Source organism: Sesamum indicum, linkage group LG9, assembly GCF_026168435.1.
Source record: "Sesamum indicum cultivar Baizhima isolate 11 linkage group LG9, ASM2616843v1, whole genome shotgun sequence".
Lineage (NCBI taxonomy): Eukaryota > Viridiplantae > Streptophyta > Magnoliopsida > Lamiales > Pedaliaceae > Sesamum > Sesamum indicum.
In genome coordinates this window covers 10,121,506-10,146,711 of record NC_142665.1, presented here as the reverse complement: position 1 = coordinate 10,146,711, position 25,206 = coordinate 10,121,506, and the positions used below count along the sequence as shown (strand labels likewise).

The 25,206-nt window shown below is 37.9% G+C and overlaps 1 protein-coding gene and 1 long non-coding RNA gene across 2 annotated transcripts; both read left to right on the top strand.

Moving 5' to 3' along the window:
* The first annotated feature begins 12,856 nt into the window (after positions 1-12,856).
* LOC148786885 (uncharacterized) lies at positions 12,857-14,559 on the top strand. Its single transcript, XR_016067256.1, has 3 exons — positions 12,857-12,992; positions 13,507-13,573; positions 14,368-14,559. It is a non-coding gene; the product is annotated as an uncharacterized LOC148786885 (long non-coding RNA).
* A 3,619-nt stretch (positions 14,560-18,178) lies between these two features.
* Positions 18,179-19,453, top strand: LOC148786884 (uncharacterized). Its single transcript, XM_088884999.1, has 2 exons — positions 18,179-18,297; positions 18,841-19,453. Exons 1-2 carry the CDS (start codon positions 18,179-18,181, stop codon positions 19,451-19,453), a joined length of 732 nt encoding a protein of 243 aa, XP_088741125.1.
* The last annotated feature ends 5,753 nt before the right edge of the window (positions 19,454-25,206 follow it).

The following is a 25,206-nucleotide window of genomic DNA, read 5'->3' as shown; positions in this document are numbered from 1 at the left end:
AAAAAAAGAGTATATCGGAAAATATAGAGGAATAAATATTAACATTAAGTGAACAACTTAACAATATTTACTCTTTAATGAACACACATACAACAAACCATGTTTACTCTATGAACACACATATAACAAAGACCACCTTATTTTATGAAACCCAAGCAAAATACCAAATTAAGTAAGCTCTTAAGATTAAATGACATTTACTGGAATTAACAAAGGTGATTTTATAAATACAAAATTCTACCATACTTATCCTAGTATTGAAGAAGACAATACTTTATCGAGTGTATAAAAAACACAAATAATGAATGAGAAAATAATCCTAGAGAAATAAAGAAAATCCTACAAGCCCACTTTCGAAGCACGTCGGCCCTTTCAAATAATTTAAATAATTTTTGGGAATTTAATGAAATTTGCCTAGCAATACAGACAGAGGCCCATAACTCATTAACTAACCCAATTACATAACTCGAAAACATTTGAGAAAGCATTAAAAAATCAGCCCAAACAATGCACCTGGCCCCTATAATATTGAAAATGAGCACATTATCCCCCTATGAAAAAAATATAACAATTTATCCTCCTATACTTTTTAAAATGAAGCAATTTACCTCCATGTATAGGAAGGTAAATTGCTTCATTTTAAAAATTATAAGGGGATACATTGTTGTATTTAAAAAAATACAGGGGATAAATTGCTATTTATTCTTTTATAAGGGTATAATTTGCTCATTTGCGATATCACAAGAGGGTTGCTTGCATTTTTTCCTTATAAAATACCGCATAGTAAAATTTGTTAAAACAATTCTTGACTGGAACCTTGACTCAATCCAGAAATGAAACAACTGCTTTACTCATACCAAAACGACGAATCCATCCTTACTCACACATTTCGACCAATTAGTTTATGCAAGGCAATTTATAAAATCATAACGAATATAATAGTAAACCAGATGCGACCTTTAATGCCAGAAATTATATCTCCATTCCAAAATGCCTTTGTGCCTAAAAGATTGACCTTATATAACATCCTCATGACCCAAAAGCAATTACACTCAAATAGGAAGGAAACAAAATAGAAAACACACACATATATATGGCACCTAAACTTGACATCCAAAATGATTACGACAAATTTGAATGGAATTTTTAAAAATTTAGTTTCAAAAATTTTAATTTTCCCAAAACATTCATTTCAGAGAATAGGAACTTGTACAACTATAGTTTCTTATAAACTCGTAGTAAATGGAAAATAGACAAATAAATGACACTAAAAAAAGGTTTAAGGCAAGGGGAGCCTCTCACCCCTTATTTATTTATTTTTTGTCAAGAAATGCTAATAGTATATATGGGCCACATATACTTGTATTATGTTTTATAGATGATTGCATTATAGTTTTTTAAATCTATAGACAAATCTAGAACCAAAGTAAAATTTAGGGAGAAAGATCAATTTGGTCCTTTAAGTTTTCATACGTTTAATTTTAGTCCTTTAAGTTTGCGTATTTTCAATTTAATCCGATAAATTTTATAATGGCTTAAATTGGGACCACAGACAGATTTTTGGATATTTTTACTCTTGAACAGTTTTAAAAGAGCTATTTTAGTCCATTTACATCAAAATTCTATTTTTTCACCCATGCTCGCCTAGAATGGTATCAGAGCCTAGGTTTATTGAAGAAAAATATGATTATATTACATTTTGGTATTATTTATCCACTAATGGGGGAGACTCTTTGAGAAAAATGGAACCGAACGAATGTTCGAATTAGTGTGAAAATAGAAAATATTTCCAGATTTTGGAAATACAAAGAAGAGAATTTCTTATGGAAATTCTTGACAAGTGTTTTAACGGTCCCAAGAGGATTGATCTAAGACTTCTCACGCTGGAAGAGGAAAAAGAATGGCTGAGAAATTTTGAAGTTCGACAAGTGCTACCAGGAAATGCAGTGAGGCATCTACGCTCCATTGAAGTGATTGGTAGCATCCCGACCAGGAGAAGCGGAACGGGTAAATTCCTACATAATTTCAGTTCAAAAAATTATGACTGATTGGAAGGAACTCGATCCGGATACATTAAAGATCTCTCAAGATCTGAAGAGGATCCAAAAGACGGTACAAGACTATGGACATAGGTTAATCCATATACCTATGAAAATAGAATCTTTGAGCCAAAAGATGGACAAGGTCCTTAAGATCCTTCCCGATCTACACATGGGTCTTACAGATCTGAAGGTAGAAATTACAGATCTAAAGAGAAACGAACGAGAGAGCCCTAAGATATCTAGATCCAAACATGAGCGAATCAGGGATGCCTTTGGAACAGTACCTCTTCTACACCAGAAGAGGAAGGCCACGGAGATTCCAAAGTCAAAGTCTAGAGAAGATCTGATTATTGTATCTATCAGATCTATAAAATGATAGAGGTAACGAGAGCAGATCTATCAGATCTACAAGAATCCTTTTCCCAACTAGGGATCGTGGATTTAGTCAATATCCAAACAAATGAGATCACTCCAGCACTACCACCACCGGAGGGAAGTACATGTTCTAATGATCCTCCACAGGATCAACCAATGAGAGAAAGTGCGAATTTCCACACTAATGCCACTCCAACGTTTGTGGGAACAAGGCTAAAGGAAAATCCAGGAAGAAATCCAAAGAAAGTGCCGGAGAATACACCTTGGGCGAGGACCATGCTCCAGCCCTTACATGCATATGGCGCTATACTGAACCTGGATATTATCGATTTCCAAAATACCGAGACGTTGATAGACGAATGGGTTGCAGCAATCAAGATTGCAGCAACTACCCTAGAGCTCGACAAAGAAAACTTTATAAAGCTTGTGGAGTTGAGCTTGGAGGGATCTGTGAAGATTGAATGGGATAATACCCCAGAAGATACCAAAGCCAGCATCCTTGCCGGAGATTCAAAAGGTGCTATTGCACACCGGCTAGGAAGGCTTATTAAGCCAGCATCATTCAGATTTGTTTCTTAGGAAAGAGTATATTGAGATTCCTAGAATTTTCAAGGAGTTCGCCAAGGTAATGACACTAGATCCTATTAGGATACCTAGAATAGGTGGTGTTGATATTATTATAAAAGATCACCCAATCTTAGGTTGGACACTTAGCTCTAGGATTGAGTTTAGTAGTCGGATGTCATTTTCAGAAGATAGGATTATAGGCTACAAAGGAAAGGAGAAAGAGTTATTAAAAACTTTAACTCCTCAAGAGATTATGGTAGATAACGTAAAACTTAGATGCCCTGAAGGATGGAGAGAAATACAAGTTATATTTGACATCACTAAGAAAGAGAATTATTTCCCTTGTGATGACTTATATCATTTGCAGCAACCTGTTGTTGGAAAATGTGGGGGCATGCTAGAAATAGCAGGTTATGAAATTTTAGTTGTAGGTGTTGCAGGACGAGAAAATGGGAGTATGATTTTAGGGTTAAGTTTCCTCGAAAATCATAAACAATGGGGAAGAAAAGGTAAAGGAATGGAATTCAGTCTTGATGGTGTTACCATAAGGATTGAATGACGAGTCCCTTTTCCATATACATATCTGTTGGTATATTGTATGATCAATATAAGACAGAATATTTTGCAGCATATATTGATTTAGGATCAGGAATTTGCACGGCAAAGCCTGAAATTTTTCCTAAGGAAGCAAAGAAAACCTTACCCGTTATCACAGGAAGGGATTTTTCGCAAAAAATCCTGATACTCAATAGGAAATACGAGAAGCCAAAATCATGATTGGAGGAGCATTTGGATCACCCTGGTTTAGGGTAAAAACACCTCTTATATACTTTCATGATATAGGTGCCGATATCTTGCTAGGTAACAATTTCATTCAAACATTTGTAAGATATATGTAGGATAATCAGAGGAATCTGTTAATCTTTATTACTAACTGTGGTAGTGAGATACAGGTGTTGCGAAGAGAAAATGCATATAACAGGATAATGCCGATAAATTTTTGCAGCAAATGTGGTGATTTTGATGCCAGATTAACTCATCCAAAAATGCAGGATAAGAGAAAATTTGGTAAGGTCCTTTTGTCTTTCAGACAGCAAGGACTATTAGACAGCGATAGCTTCTATAAGGAATCCGAGGAGGAAATTCTGAACCTTAAAGAAGCACTACTGGAAATGAAATCGCTAGACATCATCGAAGAGAGAAGGCTTTCTCTTGAGAATGTCAAGAGGCTTATCCAGAGGAACTTCAGTGAAAATCCTCTGGCTTGGTGGGATAGGAATAAGATCGAAGCTACTTTGAAGGTTAAAGATGAATGCAAATACGAGTATGTTCGATACAAATCTATCCAAATGAACATGGAGGATAAGAAGGATATGCAGATGATAATCAAAGAGCATATCAGTCTTGGACTCATTGAACCCGGAGTCTCTACCTACAGTAGCCCTGGATTTCTGGTAAGAAACCATGGTGAGATTAAGAGAGGTAAACCTAGGTTGGTTATTAACTATCAAGGTATTAATAAGATATTAGAATTTGATGGTCATTACATTCCTAATAGAGAACACTTAATTGATTGCATTAAAGGAGGAAAAGTGTTTTCTAAATTCGATTGCAAATCTGGTTTCTATCTGATTAAGATGAAGAATGAATTAAAGAAATTTACTGTATTCTCCACACCACAGGGACAATATATTTGGAATGTGCTTCCAATGGGTTTAGCTAATGCACCTCAGATATTTCAAAAAAAAATGGATAATCTTTTCAAACATTATTTTGAGTTCATGTTTGTCTATATTGACGACATACTAATTGCATCCAAAAATATGAAAGAACATATTAAACATTTTGAAATATTTTTCGATGCATGCCATAGAGAAGGTTTAGTACTTTCTGAAAAGAAAGCTACTATTACTGGCAATAAAATTAAATTTCTAGGAATTCTTATTGACGAAACAGGGATTGAGCTACAGGAGCATATTGTGGAGAAAATCCGCAAGAAGCAGCTGCAGAGCTCCTTGGGAGTTGTTAATTTTGCAGGTATCTTCATTAAGGATCTTGTAAGATATAGAAAGGAATTCCGACCACTCTTGAAAGAAACGGAGAGTTCAAATTGGAAATGGGAAGAAATCCACACAAAAAGGGTTCGTGAGTTGAAACAGGTTTGCAGTAACCTGCCAAAGCTTGCTATACCGCAAGACGAGGATGAATTGGTAGTCTACACAGATGCCAATGATTACACATGGGCAGCAATGCTCATGAAGAAGACAACTGCAGGGGAAGAACCTTGTAGATATACAGGAGGATTGTTCTCAGAACAACAAGCTAAAGTTTGGCACATCAATGAGAAAGAATTCTTTGCGGTTTGGAAGGCTTTTAAAAAATGACCTTCGGGGATGACTTACGAGAACCAATTCGGAAGGCGCCACCTTCGGGGATGACTCACGAGTTGAGGGAGCATGACCTAAATCATGCTTTTAGAGTACAGGGCTCTAGACCTGTAGCGTCGGATTCAAGTACCGATTGCACAAGGCCATCACCAGACTTTGGTGAGACGGCAACAATTGAGTCTCAGGAAGTGCAAACTCCTGTTAATTCAAGTCAACCCAGCACCTCCGGGGTGAAGGAGGGACAGATTAGCCTTAGGCCGATGACAGGCACCTCTAAGGTTAATACTAATGAGTTAATATCTTCTTCTACTTGGCACGACTACCAGCGTATGGGGAAAAAATTAATTTTCCACAAAGGAGTAAACCCAGGCAAGACCATTATTGAAACATTCGAAAAATATAACAGAGTCTGGATGTTAGAGGGGTCTAAACAAGAAGATGTCCGAGAATGATATGATTTTGGAGCTCTTGCTTCAGTTCATACTGTAAATCTCAAAACTTCCGGAGTGGATTAGTGGGGCGGTCTTTTTGATTCATGGCAAAACAACCCCCACTTAAAGAGAGGCGACATTCTGGAGATAAAATTAATTTTAGTAGCTCCAGAAACTAGAGGAAAGGAGTCTCATCCAGCATTCCATTTCATGAAGCTGTAGAGGCCATATATGGTAGCTTTTAACAAAATCAAAGTTGCCTCAGGTGAAGCTCCCTTGGTATCGGTCATTACTGAAGATAGTATCTCTACTAGAAGAGCTTGGGGTTTATAAGTTTGTCTCACGGAGATGGACAAAGTCAAGTATCCGTTCAAAATCTTCTCAAACAAAGTGAATGGATCGTTCCTGTTAAATTCCATGACGGGAAAAAGCACTGAGTTCGCAGAAAACTTATTCGAGAAAAAGAGGACGTTAATTTGGGAAAATAAGCTGCCAGCGACCGAAGCCACAAGAATGAAAACGTGCAACATGTTGCATGTTGGGCGATTGCATAACCATTTGTGCCCTTATTGCGAGAAACAAGAAAAGCCCCTTATCGGCACAAAGATTCGGGTCACAAAAAACAAACCCGAACCAGACCAAGACAAGGGAAAGAGAAAAATTTTTACCAAAAAAAGTAAAAATTAAATGATGTAAAAAATCGAGAGGATAAGACTGTCGGCAGAAAACAACAAAAGCCAATAGTCAGCAAAGCAGCCAGCTGGAAATCATGTGACCGACAAACTATTATGACTGACAGTTGGAAATCACAAGGCGATGACGAACGCAATGACGTCATCACAAAACAAGTTTAGAGTCCGAATTTCAAGTCCACGGACGCCTATAAATAAAGATGCAATGAAGCAAAAGGGGGACATCAGAAAACTTCTCCTACTCTTCAAAGCATTAGAGTTCTAAGTATTCTTCAAGCTTCTGTAGTATTTTAAATTTCCAGTTTATAGGGGTTTCCCCAATAAGTCAAGTCCTCTACACCGTGAGAGGTTAAACCAGTTGTCTCCTCCAAACGGAAGAATAATATCTATGTAATATTCTCTATATATTTTTTCAATAAATGTTAGGCTTTCTGTTCAACCTATTTGTCCAAAATTCTATTAATTCCCTATATTGGAGTCCCTTTTACACCCTAAAGTAGAAAACGAAATAGGGCTGTGCTGTTTTGTTATTGAAGGAACCAAGTTCCTGCGAACCATCTGCTGTGATAGTGTGGTTGGAAGAAGTCCGTAAAACCGAGGACTTGGAATACCCAAAAATAGAGTGGTCAAAGCAAGGTATGAATTTATGGGGTCTTAATTTATTTTGTAAGCATGTTGGGCCGTTTTAAGAGCATGAAAATGGATTATCTAGCTATTTCCTTTGAAAGGGCAAAAGGGTCACAAAACAAGGTAAGGACCTGATTTACGCCAAATTGAAAGATAAAGGACTAAATCTAATATTGACAAACTTAGAAGACCAAAATTAATTCGTCACAAAGATAAAGGACTAAAGTTTTCTTTATCCCTAAATTTTATGCTACAAACATTCTCCAACTTAGTTGTGCAAACTATTTGTTGGCAAAATTAAGTATTTTATTTTAACCAAATTCAATACTCACACGAAAAACTAAAACTATTTCTTTGACCTCATCATAAAGCATGAAAGAAAAAATATTCATATAGTATACCAAATATTTATCCTTTTGCAGGCTCACTTATTTTAGCATAACATGTATTAAGCACCATAACTACATACACAATAAACATTTTCAAAAAAAAAAAAAACAATTGTAATATCATTGGATGCATAAATACATGATGTAAAAACTTTAAACAAAACCCAATGAAAACAAAAAAACTAGCCTTGTAAAATGAACAAGTATGTATGTCAATACATTTGGAGGTCAGAGTATACCCAACCTCAGATTAATAAACTTTGCTATAAATCGAAAGTTGAGTTGGAGACTACATCAAGAAGACGGATCCTTAATCTACAAACTATTCCAAGCCAAATAATATATACATATATATATTGAGAAGAAAGGGAATCCCATTACTAAAAAACATCTGCGGTTACAAGAGAAGCAACAGCAGGAGGGGCCAGACTGTCGCCCTCAATATAAGCAATAGCAGATTGTGCTAAGAAGTGAGCTACGACATTACATGAACATTTAACCAAAAGGAAAGAACAGGAACGAAAACTAGCAGCAAGTTACTGAATGTCCCTAGTAATTGGACCAATCATCGACAGATCACGAACAGGGGACTAAAGCTTATGAATCTAGAGGTGCAATCTCCTTTAGTAATGATCAACGACCAACCCTTACGCCAAGCCAACATTATAGCTTCACAAGCCGCTAAAGCTTCTACCAACTCCCCATCTCCCATTTTGAGAACATCCGTGCAAGCCAAGCCACAGACTCGCATGCATGACCTAAAGAAATCACCCCCATACAAAGTTCTTGTCCCTTTTTGGACGTAGCACCATCTAGATTCACCATAACATAACTAGTAGGGCGCATAATCCAACATGAGGTAGCAGGTTCAGGGGGCAGAGAAGCGGCCGAATTCTGGCACATAAAGGAGCTAAGACTTGGAGGTGAAACATAAAGCTTGGGGAGAATCCAAGCAATGTTCTTGCATGAGTTTAGTGTTTCTACACCACCTGATGGACCAACACAAACATAAGAAAAGGCAAAACTCTTGTCCAACAAGTTGAGCTGAAACATTTTGCAATCAAAGCAAACATCACGCTCGTCAGTAGGGGTATAACAATAAGAGAGGGGCTAGCCCCCGTAGAGGGTATAACAATAGAGAGAGGGGCTAGCCCCCACACTTGACGAACAAAAGGACAAGTACCCAACACATGAAGCATATCCTCATTATCAAACTGGCACAAAGGGCAACCCGTTGAAAAACCACGAATACATTTAGAAAGATTCAAACCTATTGGGAGGGCATTAGACAAACTCACCAAATGAACACCTTAATCTTGCTTGGGAGTCGAGCTTGCCAACATTTCCCCCACCAAGAGCGCTCATGGTGTTGAACATAGCTAGAACACGGTTTGTCAACAAGCAAGCACACTAGGTGGTAAGTGCTCTGGACTAAAAAGAGATCATTGCAAGAACGATGCCATATTTGCAAGTCAAGCTCGTCAGTCCGGTTGAGGGGTATACCAAGGATGATTTCGCCGTCTATTGGACAAAAAAGACGTTGGACCTTCTCAACATCCCAATACTCCCTAACTGGATCGATCAACTCGGACATGCGAAGACTGTCGAGCAATGTCTAAACTGGAGTAATAAGGCGAAAAGAGCACAGTTGCTGTAGCTAAGGGTTAAACTAGGCATGGATATGTGAACTGCACAAAAGAGATCCTGGGCAGGCATCACACTTCGCCAAGTAAAGGATGGATGACTTCCCAAAGTAGTTGTAAAGACATCTCTCGAGGGAAAGTACCTAGCCTGAAGTACTCAGCTAAGGAGGTTTGTGGGGTGACATAGAATTTGTCACATATGCTTGGCCAACATTGCAAGATTAAAGAGATGGAGCTGTCGAAAACTCAGTCCGCCAACCAACTTGCTCTCACACAGGTGGTCCTAAGAGATCCAATGCGTTTTGTGCTCGCCACGGCTACCCTACCAGAAACTAGATATCATACCCTAAATTTCTTTCAATAGAGTGACTGGAAGGTTGAAACACCCCATGGCATATGATGATAGAACCTGAATGAAGGGACTTAATCAGCACCTCCTTACCTGCTTGAGAGAGGAACTTTTCGTTCCAAGCAGAGATTTTGTGTCATATCCTGTCCCGGATAGTGGAAAACAGATCCCTTTTAGAGCGAGCAACCTTAGAAGGGAAATCAAGGTAAAGCTCAATCTTTTTCTCTCTCCGATGGTAAGTTTGGTTACAATGTGGTCACAAAGATCCTCTCTTGTGTTCCTGCTAAAAGCCATTGAGGATTTGGAAGAGTTGATCTCTTGGCCCGAGGCGCCCCGGTACGTTACTAAGACATCACTTATAACCTGGGAGGTCACTAGGGAGGCCTAAAAAATTATCAATGTGTCATTAATAAAAAGAAGATAAGAAATGGAGGGATCACCTCGGCGAAACTGCAATGCCCCGGACTCGGCCCTCATGTTCAGCATTCTGTAACAGGGAGCTAAACAATTCTGTACAAAATAAAAAGAGGTAAGGGGAGAAGGGGTCCCCATGATGAAGGCCCCTCTCCGTGATGAGAGACCGAAACTATTTGTTACCCAACATAAGACCGAAACACACATAGCATAATGACGCGAATAAACATGGGGGCGAACCTAAATTAGACATTACCTATTCCAGAAAAGACCATACAACCTTGTCATAAGCCTTCCTAACGTCGAGTTTGAGTGCCATCCAGCCCTTTTGCCTCGAGTTTTGGTATTGAGGAAATGATTAAGTTCGAAAGCAAGCATGATATTATCATAAATGAGTCGACCAGGAACAAAGGCTGATTGCATTGGCGAGATGATTTTATCTAAGAAAACCTTCGAACGATTAGCAATGGCTTTCGATGCAATCTTGTTAATCACATTGCATAGGTTGATAGGTCTAAATTGTGTAAGGAACTCCGGATGTTTATGTTTATGAATTAATACTAGATGGGTGGAGTTCAATCCCCATGGCATAATAAAAGAGTTTAAGAGGTTGAGCACACATGTGGTAACGCCCCTACCAACAATATGCCAGAATTTTTGAAAAAAGATAGGTGCATACCATCGGGACCTAGAGAATTTAAGGGGACCATTTGAAAAAGGGCCTGTTTGACTTCTAGGATGTGTACGATTGCAGTAAGTCCTCCCCCATACTCGCATCCACCACTATTCTCAAATGTTCCTTTCCTTTTGGCTATAGCACGGGCTGGAGCAGGCTGGAGGCATAGACACTCCCAAAGTGAGAACAAATACACTTTTTGATACCCTCCTCCGAGCTCACCCAAGATCCCTCAAAATTATGAATCTTCCTAATGAGGTTTTTTCGGAACCGTTGACTAGCTCGCCGGTGAAAAAAACTTGTGTTACAGGCCCCCTCTGTAAGCTATACCTCTTTACTCCCCTATCTCCAAAATGTTTCCTCATGCGCGGCCATGCTCTCCAGTTCTTTCCTGATATTTGTTATGTCCCTTTTATCTGCCTCGATAATCAGTCCTTGTAACAAATGGAATAGTTTTCCTTCTAGAGCTTGGTCCCATTTCTTCTTAACTTGAAGAGCAGTCGCACTCCATCTTTTAAGGTTAGATTGGCAACACTCGATCTATTCTGATAGCTCGTGCGCAGAAATATTTCCCAAGCACGACAACCAACTATCAGCTAGCGCCTTCTCACATTGTTTAGATTGTAACCAGGTTGCCTCAAATATCCTCGGTCGAGAGCTTTGAGCCTCATAATCTATTTTGTGCACTACCTGAATAACCACCGCCGCATGATCAGAACATGTCATCAATTCATGCATAATAGAAACCTCCGGGAAGAGTTGAGACCATTCCAAATTTGCACAGGCTCGATCAAGGCGCTCCGAAGCCATGTTAGGGGCACTATGTCGATTGCTTCAAGTGAAGGGAAACCCTTAAAAGCCCAGGCCGGCGAGTCCACATTGATCCAAAGCCGCTCAAAAGTTCTTGATTTGCCAATTTGGTCATGACGGACCACCTAACTTCTCTGATTGGTCTAGAATTTCATTAAAGTCGATTGCACAAAGTCATGCCTTGTGTGATTGAGCAAGGAATGTAGACAAGAGTTTCCAAGTTGATGCCCTTCAAGACGTGTCCGGTTCACCATAAATGTCGGTGAAGCGCCACTAGTCCAAATTATTCTCCAATTGAAGTGAGACATCAATGTGGTGATGAGAATAATTCTAAAAAAGAACACTAACTGATTTCAAGCATAGAAACGCCAAACCCCCATTCTTACGTGTGGAAGGAACACAAATACAAGGGCATCATGAAGTGCTAGTGGATCAACCCAGGAACGCTCAAGCGGAAGTGGTTAAAATAAATTGAGTAAACTAAAATAAAATCGCAATTAAGCCATAATTCCAAGGGGTGTGCCCTTGGAGTTCCCGGCCATTCGCTGTAGTTAATAAAATTAAACGACAATAAAATTAACGAGGCTATTAATAGAATGAAAACTGAGAGGAACAAAAATCATAAATCAAGAATTACTTTTCTTGATTTATATCGAACCTCCTTCGTTGATTCGTTTACCCAAGGCCTCAACGTAGAGACCCTCTAAAGTCGCGTCTACACCACACCGGAACTTGGGATTCCTCAATTTAATTTGCTAGAAAAGAATTGAGGAGAAGAACATACCAAGTTGCACAAGAGGGGGGTTCGGCCAAGTGGAAATTTGAAGAGGAAATTATTTTCTTGCTTTGTTATTATTCCAAATAACTAATATATATATATATATATATATACCTTGAATAGATACATTAAAACATGTCTAGATTCATTTAACCATCCATAAGGTAATAATCCTTTATTCCAAATAAAAGATAACCAACAATGAATATTTTAAAAAATAATTTTGTTAGTCAATAATTTCCTTTTCCAATCATTTCCACCAACTTAATTAATGGGCTTGGGCCAATTTTAATTAATTAAAATATCAGGCCCAATTAATTTGTGACGCCCCAAATATTATAATACATAATTGTAGGATTAATTGATAATCTTTTGTGAAATTTAGTTAATTAGCCACTAAATTATGGGTCATAATTCAAATATAATAAAGCTTGAACGGATTAAATTGGAGTTCGTTATAATATTTTGAGACAATTTATATTAATTAAAGAAATTTAGAAGGGACGTAATGGGTATTCTAAGAAAAGTCTAATTAAATAAATAATAATAATATTATTATTATTTATATATATGTCTTAGTAAATAATATATATATATTAGTATGTATATATTAATGAATAATATATATATATACATATGAAAAGAGAGAGAGAGAGGATTGAGAGTGAGAGGTGGGTCATCCCCCCCACCGCCTCACTCTCCTCTCTTTACTCACACACTCAAACATAAACATACACACATACATAATACACACACACATGCACGGCACACACACACATGAATTGAAGGTTTCTTGCGGAAAATAACCAGAGGTACGAAAATTTCAATTTCAATTTTAATTAATTCATATAATTATATTCTTTATTTAGTTTGTTTATTAAATATTGATTATATTGAGCGATATACCATTTAATCGGAATATTTTACGAGTTTGGCTATTTAAAATAGTGTCGAATTAAATATCAAATTGAATATAAATATGATATCGTTGGTCGATTAAATTGTTAAATTTTATTAGATTTGAGTATTACTATAGTTAATTTATATAATTCCATTGGAATTATTAACCAAATACGCAATTATATGTATTATTGTTCAATTAAAGTATATAATAACGAGAAATTGATAGAAAATTCATAAAAATATTCCGAAAATTATATTTAATAAATGGTATGTTAATAAAGAGGAAAAATGAAGATTTGTATTTCGATAGAAATGAAATATTTAAGAATTATTAGAAATTGTACAAATGATATTCAATATTATATTTTAAAGAAATTACGATATTCTCGATATATTAATGGTGTGTGGTATAACTCATTATAGGATACGGGGGTGAGGTGAAAGGGCTGACAATTAGCGATTGAGTAGAAAGAAACTTTGTGAGGTTGAGGTAAGTAAATAATTAGTATTATCTATATATGTTTCATTTATTCGTGATATTACTGTTATATAAATTTGTGGTTCATGCTGATGTTGGTTTATCTGAAAATATATGAATAGTGAATGATTTAATTTGATTGACGATATTGTGTACGTGGAATACGAAGACACGTTGAAATATTATGTTTGTTGTTTGATGTGTTGTGGATGTCTGAAAATGAGAATATGTTGATATATTATTTTACGTTACTAGTTGCTTACAAGAATGGTGATATGTAGATATGAGGGAGTGGTGGAAATTGAATATAATTGTGGTGTGAATACCCCTTGATATGTTGAAAAGCCTATAAGACAAAATGATATGAAAAAGATGTGAAATGAAAAGAGCGATGCTGCGATATGAAAAAGATGTGAAATGAAAAGAGCGATGCTGCGATATGAAAAAAAATATATGATATGAAAAGAACGATGCTGCAAAATGAAAGAGCTATGATGCGAAATGAGATTGATGAGCCAGCTGTCAAGGGGATTCACTTAAATTTATATGACGGTGAGATTGAGTTGACGGGAAAAAAACGATATCACCTTCTGGTAAGCAAACTAGAAAAAAGGAAGTTTAATTGATTATTTTATTGTGAGATAGCTATGTGGTGTACTACAATTATGTTGGAGTTAAATTGACTGTAATCCATGCATGTTGCCTACTTGTCCTGTTTGGGCTGTGTTTGATATACATATATAGATAGGGCTGATTATTTACTTACTGAGTGGCAGGCTCATCCCTCTGTTGATATTTTCTTTCAGGAGTAGACTTTGAGGTGTTTGACTGTTGAAGATTAGGTCTATGCGCTATACTCAGGCAGGTCGGGCCAGTATGCTGTTTTCTCCTCGTTGTCAGTTAGAATACAGATCATATTTTGTTGTATAGAGGGAACATAAGCATGGAGATTACTTGTAGTGTTTGATATGTGTATATATAATGTTGTGGGTTGATAATACTTATTATGACGTGTTGGGATTACGTATGCAAATTGATTAGATGATTATGTGCAAATGTATATATATGAACACAGGGGTTACTATAACTATGACGTTTAGGGTAGATATAGCTCTTGTAGCGAAGGGGGTGCTACATTAGGTGGTATCAGAGCAGGGATTAGATTTCCTTGGGATAGTAAATGAAATGTTATTTTATACTTAAGGTGTATATGTTAGGAATCTACTCACATGTGTGTATTTTATATAGGATGGAAGCGTCAAGAGAAAACGCTGCTGGCCCAACTGAGTCAATAGAGTCTATGCAGGGTCATGATTCAGGATCAGAACATCAGGGGTTAGAATCCGAAAATAGAAATGCCCCACAACCAGAAATTAACCCTTTTATGCAACAGTTTATGGAAATGATGCAGAGGATGGCTCCTTCGCCACAATCACAACCACAAGATGCAGTTATTGACAAGAATTATGAAATAGTGAGGAGACAGGGGGCAAAGGTATTTGCCGGTACAACTGACCCTGCTGAAGCAGAAGAATGGCTGAGAAATACGGAAAGGGTGTTGGACAGAATCGAGTGTACTTCTGAGCAAAAATTGAGGTATGCAGTGTCCTTACTGGAGAAAGATGGCTTAGATTGGTGGGAAACAGTCCCAGCCACTTTGACGTGGAATGACTTTTTGAAAGAATTTGCTGATAAATATACTCCACCAGTCTACAGAAACCGTAAAAAAGTTGAATTCCTGGAATTAAAGCAGAATGAGTTATCTGTTGCTGAATATGAACTGCAATTTGTGAGATTGTCAAAATATGCTCCAGAAAAAGTGAGTACCGATGAATTGAGAAGAGACTGATTTGAAAGGGGGTTGAGACTTGAGATCCTTGAGAAAATAGCAATTAAACCTCCGAGTTATGGTGCGATGCTGGAAGCGGCACTGAGGGCAGAGGAGACATCCATTGAAAGGAGCTCAACTGAAGCTAAACGAAAGAAATTAACAGGTAACCTGAATCCTACAGTGGGACAGAGTGGTGCATTTTTCTTTAGGGGTTCTGGTTCGCAGAGAGGTTGGTTCAGAGGCCGAGGAGTGGGTCAAACTAGCAGGTCTCCTTCAATGTTCTCGAGTAAAGGTGGGTCTATTTCGGTTGGATTTGCAGCAAGAGACGGTCCAGCCAGATCGTTCAGTGGAAGATCTATTCCCCCTTGTGCTAATTGTGGTAGGAGACACACTGGTGACTGTTGCGGAGCCCAACCAATTGTATGTTATCGTTGCCATCAACCAGGACACATTGTTAGAGACTGTCCCACGTGGGGAGATGATACCAGAGGACCCTAGACTTCAAGGGTGAGCAGTGTGGGAGAGAACTCACAACGGGCAGGTACGAGTAGAGGATGAGGTTGAGGTGGTCGAGGTAGTGGGAATCTTTACATGACGTCAAGAGGACAAAGTAGTCAGCCTCAACCACAAGCCAGGGTGTATGCAATCACAAAAGAACAAGCTCCTACGGCACCCGAGGTTATCACTAGTTCCTTCTCTATTTGTGATTTTAGTGCACATGTATTGATTGATCCAGGATCTACTTGTTCATTTATATCACGTGATTTTGCATCTCATATACATGCTAAAATAGAACCATTTGGACATGATTTACATGTGTCTATGCCTGCTGGTGGGTTTGTATTAGTTAATACAGTGGTGAGATCTTGTCCAGTAGTGGTGGAGGGTGTTACTTTATATGCAGATTTGGTTGTAATAGACCTTAGGGAATTTGATGTCATTCTGGGGATGGACTGCTTAGCTAGTAATCATGCTTTAGTGGATTGTCAAGCAAAAGAGGTGATGGTTGAAGTCAATGGGCAGATGAAGACGGTTATAGTGGGGGAAAGAAAAGTTATACCTAACTGCTCAATTTCTGCTGTGACCGCTTTTAATTTAATTAAAGAAGGGTGTGAGGCATATCTAGCCAGTGTACACGATACTATGAAAGTTAGTCCGGGTGTATTAGACGTTCCAGTGGTGAGGGAATTTCCTGATGTTTTTCCTGATGAAGTACCTGGACTACCACCTCATCGAGAAGTAGACTTTGAAATAGATACTATTCCTGGGGCGGCACCTATTTCAATTGCACTGTATAGGATGGCTCCGTCAGAATTGAAAGAATTAAAGAAGCAGTTAGAAGAGCTATTGGATAAAGGGTTCATCCGACCTAGTATTTTACCGTGGGGAGCACCAGTATTATTCGTAAAGAAGAAGGATGGGAGTATGAGATTATATGTCGATTATAGACAGCTGAACCGAATCACAATAAAAAACAAGTATCCTTTGCCACGGATTGACGATTTGCTTGATTAGCTAAAGGGTGCCACTTTGTTCTCTAAAATTTATTTGAGGTCATGATATTGGCAACTACGGATTGAGGAAGAGTCAATCCCAAAGACAGCTTTCAGGACCAGGTATGGCCATTATGAATTTGTCGTTATGCCATTTGGGTTGACGAATGCCCCTGCAGCTTTCATGGCTCTGATGAACAAGACGTTACAACCATTCCTTGATCAATTTGTGATTGTGTTTATTGATGATATTTTGATATATTCGAGTAGTCCCGAGGAACATGAACAACATTTACGGACAATTTTACAGATCCTGAAAGAGAAACAGTTGTACGGTAAATTCAGCAAATGTGAGTTTTGGATGGAGGAAATTGCTTTTTTGGGGCACGTTGTTTCCAAAGAAGGGGTACAACCTGATCCAACAAAAGTTAAGGCTATTTTAGAATGGGAGCCACCTAAAAATGTGTCGGAGATCCGGAGTTTTCTGGGATTGGCTGGTTATTATAGAAGATTTGTAAAGGACTTCTCTATAATCGCAAAACCTCTGACCAACTTGTTGAAGAAGAATGCACCATTTAATTGGAATGACAAATGTGCTCAGAGTTTTGAGGAGTTGAAGAAGAGACTCACTTCAGCACCTATCCTCGCTTTGCCGTCTGGGGATGGAGGATATGTGGTATTTACTGACGCTTCACGACAAGGACTTGGGTGTGTTTTGATGCAGCATGGGAGAGTTATAGCTTATGCTTCGAGGCAGTTGAGGCCACATGAGATAAACTATCCGACCCATGATCTGGAGTTAGCAGCCATAGTACATGCATCGAAGATTTGGAGGCATTACTTATACGGGGAGACGTTTCAAATATTTACATATCACAAAAGTCTAAAGTATATTCCAACACAAAAAGAGTTGAATTTGAGACAAAGAAGATGGATGGAGCTTTTGAAAGATTATGACTGCACCATTGACTATCATCCCGGAAAGGCAAACACTGTAGCAGATGCTTTGAGTAGAAAGACGGTGGACCAACTTGTGGTTATGATCTGCTATAACATGGAGTATTTGACTGCCCTCAGAGCTATGGATGTACACTTTAGCATTGGTGGTGATATTCTACTGGCTACGATACAAGTGAAGCCCTCCCTCAAGGATAAAATTAAAGATGCACAGGCTAGAGATCCATATCTACAGAGGATGAAAGCAAAGGTGCAAAAAGGAAAGAGCGATCAATTTATAATCCAAGAAGATAGCACATTGTTCAATGGAACGTGCCGAACGTAGAGGAGTTGAGAATGGAAATTATGCACGAGGCGCACTACGCACCATATGCTATGCATCCTAGCAGTACCAAGATGTATCGGGATTTGAGACCTTATTACTGGTGGCCAATAATGAAGAAAGATGTGGCAGAGTTTGTAGCAAAATATTTAACTTGTCAGCAGGTAAAAGCATAACACCAAGCACCAGCTGGTAAACTTCATCCTTTGACTATACCTGAATGGAAGTGGGAAAAGATTACTATGGATTTTGTCATTGGGTTACCACGTACATTCAGAAGACATGATGCTATTTGGGTGATTGTTGACAGACTGACTAAATCGGCACATTTCCTACCAATCCGTCCAAATGATTCCTTGGATAAGCTCGCCGAATTATGTTTCAGAGATTGTGAGAATACATGGCATTCCTACCTCTATAGTTTCTGATAGAGATCCTCGATTTACTTCTCATTTCTGGGGAAGCTTGCAAACGGCGCTAGGTACAAAATTGCATTTCAGTACAGCGTTTCATCCTCAGACCGATGGACAGTCAAAAAGAACGATTCAGACATTAGAGGATATGATGAGAGCCTGTGTAATTGAATTCAGAAGAAACTGGGATGATCATCTACCACTGATGGAATTTGCTTATAATAATAGTTTTCATTCCAGTATTGGTATGGCTCCATATGAAGCTTTGTATGGAAGAAATGCCGAAGTCCGATCTGTTGGGATATTGAGGGATTGAGACAGCTTGAAGGGCCGGAGTTAGTTCAAGAAACAGTGGACAAGATAAAAAGAGTTAAAAAGTGTTTGAAGGCAGCACAGGATCGACAGAAGTGTTACGTCGATAAGCATCGTAGAGAGATGGAATACGAAGTGGGGGAAAAAGTCTTTCTAAAAGTATCACCATGGAGAGGAATCTTGAGATTCGAGAAGCAGGGAAAGCTGAGTCCGCGATATATTGGGCCATATGAAATTCTGGAGCGAGTTGGACCACTAGCCTATCGGTTAGCATTACCGACAGAATTATCGCAGATACATGACGTGTTTCACGTTTCTATGCTACAGCGATACCGATCCGATCCTAGTCATATTTTGCATGAGCCAGAGATAGAGATATCAGAGGGATTGGCATATGCAGAAGAGCCAACAGAAATTCCGGACCGGAGTATAAAGAAATTGAGGAGTAAAGAAATACCAATCGTGAAGGTCAAGTGGAGTCATCACTCTCCAAGGGAAGCCACTTGGGAAGTTGAGGAGAACATGAGTGAAAACCCATATTTATTCCCTGAGCCGGTAAGTTAGTTAAATTTCGAGGACGAAATTTTTATTAGGGGGGGAGAATTATGACGCCCCAAATATTATAATACATAATTGTAGGATTAATTGATAAATTTTTGTGAAATTTAGTTAATTAGCCACTAAATTATGGGTCATAATTCAAATATAATAAAACTTGAACGGATTAAATTGGAGTTCGCTATAATATTTTGAGACAATTTATATTAATTAAAGAAATTTAGGAGGGACGTAATGGGTATTTTAAGAAAAGTCTAATTAAATAAATAATAATATTATTATTAATATTTATATATATATCTTAGTAAATAATATATATATATATATATTAGTATGTATATATTAATGAATAATATATATATATACATATGAAAAGAGAGAGAGAGAGGATTGAGAGTGAGAGGTGGGCCATCCCCCCACCGCCTGACTCTCCTCTCTTTATTCACACACACAAACATAAACATACACACATACATAATACACACACACATGCACGGCACACACACACATGAATTGAAGGTTTCTTGCGGAAAATAACCAGAGGTACGAAAATTTCAATTTCAATTTTAATTAATTCATATAATTATATTCTTTATTTAGTTTGTTTATTAAATATTGATTATATTGAGCGATATACCATTTAATCGGAATATTTTATGAGTTTGGCTATTTAAAATAGTGTCGAATTAAATATCAAATTGGATATAAAAATGATATCGTTGGTCGATTAGATTGTTAAATTTATTAGATTTGAGTATTACTATAGTTAATTTATGTAATTCCATCGGAATTATTAACCAAATACGCAATTATATGTATTATTGTTCAATTAAAGTATATAATAACAAGAAATTGATAGAAAATTCATAAAAATATTCCGAAAATTATATTTAATAAATGGTATGTTAATAAAGAGGAAAAATGAAGATTTGTATTTCGATAGAAATGAAATATTAAAGAATTATTAGAAATTGTACAAATGATATTCAATATTATATTTTAAAGAAATTACGATATTCTCGATATATTAATGGTGTGTGGTATAACTCATTATAGGATACGGGGGTGAGGTGAAAGGGCTGACAATTAGCGATTGAGTAGAAACAAACGTTTTGAGGTTGAGGTAAGTAAATAATTAGTATTATCTATGTATGTTCCATTTATTCGTGATATTACTGTTATATAAATTTGTGGTTCATGCTGATGTTGGTTTATCTGAAAATATATGAATAGTGAATGATTTAATTTGATTGACAATATTGTGTACGTGGAATACGAAGACACATTGAAATATTATGTTTGTTGTTTGATGTGTTGTGGATGTCTGAAAATGAGAATATGTTGATATATTATTTTACGTTACTAGTTGCTTACAAGAATAGTGATATGTGGATATGAGGGAGTGGTGGAAATTGAATATAATTGTGGTGTGAATACCCCTTGATGTGTTGAAAAGCCTATAAGGCAAAATGATATGAAAAAGATGTGAAATGAAAAGAGCGATGCTGCGATATGAAAAAGATGTCAAATGAAAAGAGTGATGCTGCGATATGAAAAAAAAAATATATGATATGAAAAGAGCGATACTGTGAAATGAAAGAGCTATGATGCGAAATGAGATTGATGAGCCGACTGTCAAGGGGATTCACTTAAATTTATATGACGGTGAGATTGAGTTGACGGGAAAAACACGATATCACCTTCTAGTAAGCAAACTAGGAAAAAGGAAGTTTAATTGATTATTTTATTGTGAGATAGCTATGTGTTGTACTACAATTATGTTGGAGTTAAATTGACTGTAATCCATGTATGTTGCCTATTTGTCCTGTTTGGGTTGTGTTTGAAATACATATATAGATAGGGCTGATTATTTACTTACTGAGTGGCAGGCTCATCCCTCTGTTGATATTTTCTTTCAAGAGTAGACTTTGAGGTGTTTGACTGTTGAAGATTAGGTCTATGCGCTATACTCAGGCAGGTTCGGCCAGTATGCTGTTTTCTCCTCGTTGTGAGTTAGAGTACAGATCGTATTTTGTTGTATAGAGGGAACGTAAGCATGGAGATTACTTGTGGTGTTTGATATGTATATATATAATGTTGTGGGTTCATAATACCTTATGACGTGTTGGGATTACGTATGCAAATTGATTAGACGATTATGTGCAAATGCATATATATGAACACAGGGGTTACTATAACTATGACGTTTAGGGTAGATATAGTTCTTGTAGCAAAAGGGGTGCTACATAATTAAATTTAATTTAATTAAAGCTCACTTAATTAAGTCCATTATATATTTAATCCAATTAAATATATGAGCCCAATAAGCCTTTTATTAAGTAATAAGTCAAACTTATTAAATAATAAGGACAAGCCCAATAGAAATTAACCCAATTAATTTATCATTGAGTTTATCCATCCAATAGATCCCTCTCATATATAAGTAATCCAATTACTTACAAAATTAATTCCTCGTCCCTTCTCACTGATTTGTGTGTGACTTTTTAGGTTTACCTTTCAGCTAGACTTGAGCTAGTGTCCAGCACTATTATTAATTAAATCTAATTTCATTAATAATTCTTGATCAACTAATGATCTAGAAAGCCTGTCACCATGGGTAGCCGTCTAGCAACGGTCTGTGGCACTAAAGATTAAGCGAAAATTCATGTGAACTTTTAGGCTCCTGAGTCCATACGGGTACGGTTCTTCCATCTACCATCTCCTGGCCTTAGTCTAGGGCATGAAATTGAGCCTCGGTTCCCATCCTAGACTAAGCGTCCAGGCTTAATACTTGAGATCACGTTACACCAAATTGCTCGACATAGGAACCTCTTCTTCCTATTCGACCAATGACTGTGACCACAACCTTATAGAGTGTAGATGCATCTCCAAGTGCATAGGAGATATCTCTGTCACGTTTTGACAGGGGACGGATCCTCTTTTCGGAACTCTGTGCTTACAGATACTTTGAATGCACTAGATAAGGCTTATGATGATCATGTCTGAGACACAATCACCTCTCGCACTAATCTAAGATACAGTCATCGCATGCACGTGATTGCCGTGATTCCTCAAGTTTGAGGACTACTCCCGTACTATCGGATTTGGGGACTCAAGTCATACCGACCAAGCCTCCAGAGCTTCCATATGATGATCCCCGCGAGTCAGTTCAGTCGATTCGACACCTAGTCAATCGACCGATTAAGATCGCATAGACGTCCCACATCTGTCGTCGATGAAACACGCACTCATAATTAATGTGACTCTTAATGCATGTCTCATAGGACACTTTGATGCCCATTCTCGTGGTCATCGACTTGGAACATTTCAGACCCAACCTTAAACAGTTGGTTTCATGACCGCCATCCAATGTGCAGTCCAACTGTTGCACGATTGTTCAAGGTGGTTTGTGGGCATTGTTCTGATACTTGACAGAAACGCAAACATAAATGCAATGAGCACAACAAATTTATTGAGAATAGCAAATACTCACTTTATTCACTGAATAATATTACATAATATCGAGTTATTATCAGAATAGATTACAAGCATGCCAATCCAATTGGATTTCAGGTCACCTATTGTAACATACAATTCATGTCAAATTTTTGTTTCAATGAATCAATACAGCTAGATGAACACTTGGGGCCCGTTTGGTTGTGTTTTCAATGAGATTTTTTCCGCTTTTCACTATTTGGGTAGTTGGGATTTTGTTTGGTCAAGCCATTTTCATTGAGAATGCATTCCTATTTTAATTCTCAATTTTTTGAAAGTATAGGTCACATGGGTTTGTCATACTTGTCTTATCTTGTCAACATGTCTTTTCTTGTTTTAAATCAATTAAAATTATTTCAAATGGCAAGACTCACTTTGATTATTTTATAATTTTACATGTTCAATCAATTTGGTTATCTGTCACATCAAAAATACATCTATCTATATTCAACATTCTCACACCTATATACCTATATTTGGAAACAACTAATCCAAACATATTCTCAATTTTCGCACAAAAACCAATAAAGTATTTCTACACATTTTCAATTGTTGGAAACTGAAAATGAAAATGAAAACACAATCAAACGGGCCCTTGGTTTCTACCGAAAAAACTGAGGGGTTATTATCTAGGATGAGGGAGCTTAGATGCTAAATTGTCTAGGGCCCCCTAGACCATGACAATTCCACACCAAGTGACTCATGGCGAACGGAGGGACTACCCTACAGTCTCCGCCTCAGAGTTAGTCACATCCAACAGAGCAGCCGTAATTCTGCATATTTTACTAAGCCCTTGCACTCCAACTAATCACACAGATTCTCATCCACCAATTGACATTTATGGGATATTGATTGCTTTGGTCCAGATTTTACAGGTTTGGTAGAGGCATGGGGACGGGGGTTGACCTTTTTACGGAGAAGGCGTTTCAAGGGGATGTAAGGAGAAGAGGTAAGTAGGGGAGCTAATAGATTAGGCTAATATACGGGAAAAGGGAGCATACAGCTTTTTGAGAAAACTAGATGGCTGAAATATCTTATTGTCGAGGGGAGATGGGTCAGGTGATCGGAGTGAGTGGGGGGCTGCAGCTGCGAGATTATTAGGTGGAGGATTCGGGTCTAAATTGGTTAGTAACTAGTATATAGGGTTGGGGAGTGGGTCGTTTATCCAGTGGGGGTATAGACGGCTGAGGGACTAGGCCGGGGGGTGAGGAGTGTGGTGGGTTATGCAGTCGGGGGGGGGGGAGCTAAAAGTACCAAAAGCAATAGAGCCACGACAGGAAGGGGGTTCATCTGGTAGGGTTTAAAGGGAACTTCGAGAGACAAAATTGGGTCGGCTGGAGTTATTAAATAGAGATGAGTTACCTACACTTCTATTCCGATAGTGTTGGGAAGTCGTCGCATGCAACATATTACCAACAGGCGTGTTCTCCTCGGGGTCCATGAAATCCTCCAAAGCTAGAGGTCACACTAGCGAGAGAGATGCCCAAACAACCACAGAGGTAGCAAAAATACAAAAGTCTTTCATAGATGAATGATACTAGATGCTCATCGCCTAACACTTTGCGGGATTTTGAGGGCTCTCTACAAAGATTTTTGAATATCCACGGTCACTTGAATACTAACTGGAGATCCCCAAACTTTGCCGTTTTAGTCAATATCCACATCCTTAAACTTGCCCAATCGATTCCCAATAAATGAAGCCACCTCCTTAGTCATTTTCCCCATCTGTAATCCGTGAATGTGAATATGGAAGTCACACCAATTCAAATCTACCAAAGTCGGATCATCAGCAGCTTGAACAGAAGCTAAAACCACCAAATTTTTATCATAGGGCCAAGGGCATCATTTCAACACCCGATTCCTGTCTACTATATGGAAGAACTTCAACAAAAATCTCTCACCTTCTATCAATTTAAAATCCATTCCTCACACTGGGCTAAAGGCCATACGTGATGTATTCTGAAATGCTTCCAGATGAAAGGATTTTGTAGATAAGAGTCTCCTCAATAATGAAGTAACCCCTAGACAGTGGCTTAGAATGCTATAAACCCATGGGAAGAACAAGACCCGCCTCTTTCTTCTCAGTGAGGGACAACGATGCACCCAGACAACCAAGGTCAGATTCCATAGCCATCGGAACTTAGACCTTCACAAAGCACAACAGAAGACTCTATAAGAGGGGAACCCACCAGCAACCTGAAAGAATCAATATGGCCCGAGAATGTGATGAAAGCGTGAAATAAAAAATTTAAAACCAGTTCAAA

What these genes read in the sequence shown, in the direction of transcription:
- LOC148786884 (XM_088884999.1), top strand. Translation starts at nt 18,179, where the DNA reads ATGGAAATTATGCACGAGGCGCACTACGCACCATATGCTATGCATCCT. An exon ending in ATGAAGAAAGATGTGGCAGA is followed by an intron (nt 18,298 to 18,840) that starts GTTTGTAGCAAA and finishes CTCCATATGAAG; the next exon opens with CTTTGTATGGAAGAAATGCC.